This window comes from Daucus carota, chromosome 6 (assembly GCF_001625215.2).
Source record: "Daucus carota subsp. sativus chromosome 6, DH1 v3.0, whole genome shotgun sequence".
In the NCBI taxonomy this organism is placed as follows: domain Eukaryota; kingdom Viridiplantae; phylum Streptophyta; class Magnoliopsida; order Apiales; family Apiaceae; genus Daucus; species Daucus carota.
Genome location: NC_030386.2, coordinates 3350534 through 3357540, shown reverse-complemented (window position 1 = coordinate 3357540; position 7007 = coordinate 3350534). Strand labels below are relative to the sequence as shown.

The 7007-nt window shown below is 32.3% G+C and overlaps 1 protein-coding gene across 1 annotated transcript; it reads left to right on the top strand.

Annotated features, from left to right (window-relative positions):
* The first annotated feature begins 2796 nt into the window (after positions 1 to 2796).
* LOC108225627 (uncharacterized) lies at positions 2797 to 6120 on the top strand. Its single transcript, XM_064080702.1, has 6 exons — positions 2797 to 3096; positions 4424 to 4641; positions 4719 to 4965; positions 5065 to 5150; positions 5381 to 5472; positions 5708 to 6120. The coding sequence occupies exons 1-6, from the start codon at positions 3013 to 3015 to the stop codon at positions 5965 to 5967; spliced, it is 987 nt and encodes a 328-aa protein (XP_063936772.1). The 5' UTR covers positions 2797 to 3012; the 3' UTR covers positions 5968 to 6120.
* Positions 6121 to 7007: the final 887 nt, after the last annotated feature.

The following is a 7007-nucleotide window of genomic DNA, read 5'->3' as shown; positions in this document are numbered from 1 at the left end:
TTTATGGGAATGCAGGCCTCCTCCGACTTTTTCGTGCGATAAGGAGTGGGAGCCATGTATACATTGCGTCTCCGCTAAATTTTTCATTAAAATAAACTGTGCTACGGAACGTATATATTCGGGGTCGAGTCCGGTCGAGTCGAGTTGATTATTATTATTATTATTACACGCTTATATAATTCATAATTTATTATTCAAATTTTAATATATATCATTTTATTAATATTTTAATATTAATGAGTTGAATTTATATTATATTAATAGATTAGAGTTAGAAAACGTGACGTAATGGTTGGTGTTTGTATTGAAATAGAACACGTTAAAGTAAAAAAAGTTATAAAAAGATATTAAAAATTGGATATTTATAATTTTATCTTAAACATCATTATAATTTTTTTTATAGAATATTATATGATAATGTATTGTCATAGTAGATTAGAGTTAGAAAGGGTTACTTTTTTCTGTATTAGACGATGAACTAAAAAAAATTGTTGTATTTAAGTTAAGAATGTTTGACCTCAATTTATAGGGATTTATTGATTATCTCTAAAATGCAGATATGTTTAATATAGAAAAAATTGAATTATCAAATGTAATTTATGTTTTCGGTGTACACACTTCTCAAAAATATGCACAGAGTCCTAAAAGACCAAATATTCATAAAGCGAGATGACCAAAGACCAAATATTCATAAAGCGAGATGATCAAATATTAATTATAGAGCTTTATTCAAAGAAAAAAAATAATAATTATAGAGCTATTAAGGAAAAAACCAAGCCAACTTATTATTTTTTTGCCGAAAAACCTGTAAACTCTTTTTTCTCTAACAATCTAAATAACCTTTACTAAATTTATAAAAAAAAAACATAATAGAGTTATCATGTTCAAATGGACAAACCATGATATTTCAATCAATATCTTTATATGTCAACATGATTAAAATTAATCAAAAATTGGTAAAAAAAAATGTTGATTTTTTTATACTTTAGCTGCAAGATCGAATATAAGTATGTACAACTTGTTGATTTTGTTACAAATATTTGTTTGTGATATTTGGCAAGGAATAATTAAGTAGCTTATAACTTGACAAATTACAATAATTCCAATTAATACAATAAAAAAAAAGAATATAGTATTGCTTTTATCAAAAATCGGCTTAGCACATCATCATTTCGTTTGAAATACTTTCTTTTAAAATAACAAAATTAGCACGCATTTTATTTTTAACAAGAATAGATATACATAGGACTGAGCAAAACCGAAGCGAAACCGAAAAACCGGTCCGAACCGAATAATTTCGGTCCGGTTCGGTCCTAATTTTCTGAAGGTTCGGTCCGGACCGAAATAAAATACGGTCCGGTCCGTTCCCCATCGAAAAATTTGGTAACTGGACCGAATGGACCAAACTTATATACATAATATAAAAAATATATTCATTTTATATATTTAATAACAATATAACATATTATAGTTATACATTTATTCAATCTGGCCTACATGAGTGATGGCTGATGAGTCCATGAGAAATGAGCAGCAAAGCAGACAAGCCACAAGAAGCTTTCCTGACTATTTGTTTAATTTTTTGAAAAAACTTCGGTTTTGGCGGACTGGACCGAACCGATCGAATTATTTCGGTTCGGTTCCGATTCGGTCCTTATGTAAACTTCTGTCCGGTCCAGAAAATTTTAAAAGTTCGACGGACCGAACCGACCGAATGCAGCCTTAAATATACATGTGAATGATGGAAGACAAAGACTTAAGCTAACACTCTAATGAAATTTGTGATCAAATATTAATCATCGATCTAGATGATACCGAAATATTATAATAACAAATAATTGTTACTTATATATGTGTGTGTTTGTGTACTCAGCGTCACTTTGATAAAGATTATGAAAATGGTGGAATCTTCTCTACTAGGGTTTATAAAATTAAGAAAATATTTGAATTATTAAATGATAAATTATTATTACTAGTGAATAAGCGTTATGTGGTACACATGTGTATAAAAAAATATAAATAATGAAAATATACTTAACAAGTGAGATTGGTAAATTTAATCATGGTTTATTTTGAACAATTATATATATAAATTTAATAAAGTTTATTGGAGTTGTTAGTGAAAATAAAAGTGTAAAGGATTTTTGGCAAAATAATGGATATATGGTTGGATTTTTGGTTAATAGCTCAATATTATAATTCGAAACTGTCTTCCAACAATTTCGAAATTGAAAAACTTAGTTTTGAAACTTTCTTTCAAAACCGGAAAAGATAATTTTGAAACTTTCTTCCAATACTAAAAAAATAGTTTTTGAACTTTATTTCCATATATTCAAAATTAAAAAAACAATATAAATTTTTTGGAGGACAGTTCACTGTATCCAACTCCAAAATCCAAACGAGTCTCCATTCTACCACCTTCAACTTCTTGCGTCCTCCGTTTTGTCTTGGCTATCTGACTTTCTGTTTTTATTTCACTCTCCCATCCTCCCAACTGAAAACATCCATAAGATTGCAGTTACCATGTAAAATAGTTACATAAAGTGGAGTAGTAATAATATCTGAAGATTATTATAACACTCAGCTTTTATTTCTTGCCTTTAATGTTTCATTAATTTCCTTCTTTTATTTATGTTACAATACCTTTCTGGATTCTATTTTATAGTAATAAATAAATATCCTCCTCTCTTTTTTCTCTGGTTAAATGGAAATTCCAGATCACTTCTAATATTAATATTTAGCTATGATATCAGAGAGACAGAGGGAGAGAGATTGACAGAGAGATTTGAGAGAGAGAGATTGAATAGGGACAAAGTGTTGGTAGAACTAGAGTCTGTATCAACTTTATTGTTACGGATAAGAGTTGGGATTTTGGATTTTTGTATCTAGGGGAGTGAGTTTGATGAGAACAAAATTTAATGCAGAAAAGGCTTGGTGGGGCTACAAATAGCAAAGCAAATAGGTGCAAAATCACAAGAGCAAAAGAAACAAGACAAGTGCAAGTTACAAAAAATGGCTTCTGCTCCTTCTCAGACTAATTTCCAGCGATTGCTTCGTGCTCTCACTCCTACTGTGCGTCCTAGACCAATCCCCAGGGTAATTCTCTGCCTCTCTCTCTGTATATATACACCGAGAAATCTCTGAAAATTTACATGTGTCCAGACAATAGTGACGGAATAGGATTGTGAAACAGGATCGACTAAAATTAAGTATTGTAATTTTTTTTATGAGTCGGGCTGAATTTTAAAAATCACGAGTCTTGGTTAGCCCTCTTAGTTCAGCCACTCCTCGGACCGGTCGAGATGTCGAGATGCCCATCGAAAAGACAATGATCATTGATCTCTTGTCACCTTTTTTATGTTGCTCGTTTAAATGTCAATTTTGAATTTACATGGATAAATTTTTATATATTGTTTGTGGGTCCTCACTGCATCTGAGTGTGTGTATATATAATATATTCAGGTGTTTATATATCATGTGATTATATGTGTGGACTGTTTGGTGTTTGTTCTTGGCAGTCCTATCGAGTAGAAGCTTGGATTTAATTTGTAACGGATTGTTATACAACTGAGGAGTCGAAATTGATTTCAAGTGGCTTTTCTGGTTTTAATTGTAGTGATAAATAACTCTGCCTGACATTGTTTTAGTAAAAAATAACATATTTTTGCAAATGACCCTTAATATGCTTTAAATTACCTAAAACTGTCAAAACCGTATTAATTAGTGTTTTTTTTACAATATTTCCTAAGTCTTGATTTTATTTATTAGGTATTTTCCCTGCCAAATGTGATTATTTATGGCATCTAAAATAATTTCGATGAAGTTTTAAAATGTATGTATCACAAAATGTTTTCACATCGGTGATAGGTGTATAGAAAAACATGAGAATCTATGCTTGTTGATATGTATTGTATCCTGAAGGTCTGATTCGCGCAATGCGTTAATTTCTTGTATTATCCATGATGCACACTACAATGTGTATGATAGTAATAAAAAAGTTCCGCGCAATGCGCAATTTTCTTGTATGTTGCATTATTCATGACGCACGATAACACACGTGTATCATAGTAATAAAAAAGTTCCGTGCAATGCGCAATTTTCTTGTATGTTGCATTATCCATGACGCACGATAACATATGTGTATCATAGTAATAAAAAAGTTCCGCGCAATGCGCAATTTTCTTGTATGTTGCATTATTCATGACGCACGATAACATACCCGTATCATAGTAATAAAAAAGTTCCGCGCAATGCGCAATTTTGTTTTGTGTCGTGCTTATGCTATGCATGTGATTTATTAAAATTAGCAAATTTGGTCCAACTTTGTTATTCACATTGTGCTGTTTTGGTCATTTTTTTTCGACGTCCTTCTTAATTTCCTGTATCCGGGATGTTATATCTTTCATTTTTGATGTGGCGGCAGGCCTATGTGGAGGGATGGAACAAAACATGGAACCCTTTAGGCCAGCCAATAACTCAATACTACAGTTTAGGTGATCTCTGGTATTCTTTCGAGAAATGGAGTGCCTGCGGTACTGGAACAAGGATTGAAAATCCTGGTGGCGAAGACGTGATGCACTATTTTGTTCCAAAGCTATCTGCAATTCAAATTTTTACCACCAAATCCCTTGACAAATTAAGGTTTTTAAAAGTTTCTTCTCATATTAATTATATCTGGTATAGCATATTTGAATTGCTAATGCAAGTCTCCTGTTCAGGATCCTGAAAATCAAAGACATCAAAGATATCGATGGACTAGAGGCTGAGCTTTGGAGTGACGAAAGTGATGGTGAGAAGTCGTCGGGTTCTCCTAGCAATGACTCTAGCAATGCTTGGGAAGTTACTGCTGATGACTGGGGCAATGACTATGAGGATCCACCGCTGTACAGGAGAAACTTCAGGAACCTTTATTTTGGGGCAGAGGACACAACCTCCCCGTACTTTAGGGCACCCCTATTTGAAAAAGTAAATAACTTAGTTCGCATATAGCCTGCTACTTCTTCATATCTTATAGCTTTCACAACACTTGAATAATTCTTCAATTGTTGTAATCCTTTTGTTTAGATTTTCGAAGCTACTGTACAATATCCAGGCCTTATGACATTGAAGAGCACGGATTTAACCCCTGCCAGTTGGATAGCAATTTCGTGGTATGCTGTCGTTTATCATATATTTTTTCAATAAATTCTCATTGCTTCTTCCTTATCTATTAGCTTTTTCCTAATAGACTATATTTTGAAATTTTTTATCTGTTTTTTGCTCTCAACGACAGTTTATAATGCTCTTGTTTGTTGTTCAAATTCCTTTTTCCCTACCAACATTTACTCTTTCTTATTACGGAACATTGTAATTTTACTAAATGATTGTTCATCCTACTCAGGTATCCCATTTATCAGGTTGCAGCGCACGAAGTAAAGGATGATATGGCTTCACCTTTCCTTACTTTCCACACCTTGTCTTCGTTTTTCATAGGTCAATCACTTCACTATCTGCTCTGCTTGTAAATTTGTTTTTTGACAGAATAAGATCAAAATCATTTTACAGAATTATATTGGTTTTTTTCCAAAATAATATCGTGATTTGGTCATATATATTCTTAGATGACAAATAACCTTAAGTTTATTATAGGACTATGATCAGTATACTCAGTAGGTAGTTCATAATTTCGCTCAAGCCTAACTATTATTATGAACCTTGTGTTATACAGATGCTGCTGACGTGACTGCTGACGCGATCTCTCTCCCTCCATTTGGGATTGCTTCATACAGGCTGGAAGGAGACATATGGTTTGGTAGCGAACAAGCAGATTATGTGAAGTTCTATGACCTTCACCGTGCTGCTGATTCCTGGCTGAAGCAGGTTCACTTCAATCATTATGATTTTAAGTTCTTCAACAAAAAAGCTGACCATGACTGCAATGCTGATTGCCCTTGTCGTCGCTATGGAAATTACCATAAGGATTTCTGATAAATTAACAGTTTCATACTGGTTTCGGAACTTTGAGAGCAGTTATGTAATGTTCTCTCGATTTCCTTACTGTAATAAGTGAAAGCTCGAGAGACTTTGTTAGGATTACTAAGAAACTTTGGCTGTCTGCTGTGCATTGTCATAGACAAGTAATGTGCACAAGGTGCTTTATTTTACAGTATTTTCTTTCTCATTTTCCTATTAGATTTCTTGGTTTTCATTGTCAGTTATGCTGGGTACCAGTTAATTGACAATAATTATTATAATTGTCAGTATATCTTTAGTTTCTACTTCTTGTGTAAATTGACAGTGATAAAGTCCCTGTTTTCAAAAACTTATTAGTAAGGGTCTATCCCTGTCGTTCCATGAGTTCGATTCTCTCTCACTCCGAAATTTTGGAGAACATATGTGGTTTTGTAAGACATATAATCCTGGTTATTAAGAAAAACCACTCTTTGCTTTAGTGATCAGTTTAGTGCTGCTCAGTCTTTCTGTTTGGAGGATAATAGCAAAGTACATGAGGCCATAATGGTCCTGCATGTATTGCTACAGTAATATAGCAATTTCGATGTTGCTACAGCTTAAACAAAACAGCAGAGCAGAAAGAAGGATAAATTTAAAAGTCTAGTATTAGTTAAATAAATTATGTTCTAATTGGTGTTGCAGTGTGTAACTACGGTCACAGATTCTATCGTATCAAAATAAATAATTTTTATGCTATTATAATATTAAATCATATCAAAATTTATAACGCCGCCGCGAAGCGCGGCTTTTTACACTAGTTTATAATTAGAATAATGAAAAATCAAAATATCCAAATTTGTTTTTATTATGTTTACAAAATTAAAGTTTAAGCAAGCAATCGACAAAAAAATAAAAATATAATAATGCATGCGCATATAATATTTAATAGAATTTTAAATCTATACTATATTATTAAAAATGAAACGTTAAAAATTTGGTCGGTGGACCGAATGGGTCTGCTAATATAATCGATCATCCTTTTTAGCTAAACTATTTTTTTTTTTTTATATTTTCTA

Coding starts and splice junctions, on each gene's coding strand:
- LOC108225627 (XM_064080702.1), top strand. CDS start 3,013: ATGGCTTCTGCTCCTTCTCAGACTAATTTCCAGCGATTGCTTCGTGCT. Junction 5,151..5,380: donor AGTTGGATAGCAATTTCGTG/GTATGCTGTCGT, acceptor CATCCTACTCAG/GTATCCCATTTATCAGGTTG. Junction 5,473..5,707: donor CTTGTCTTCGTTTTTCATAG/GTCAATCACTTC, acceptor TGTGTTATACAG/ATGCTGCTGACGTGACTGCT.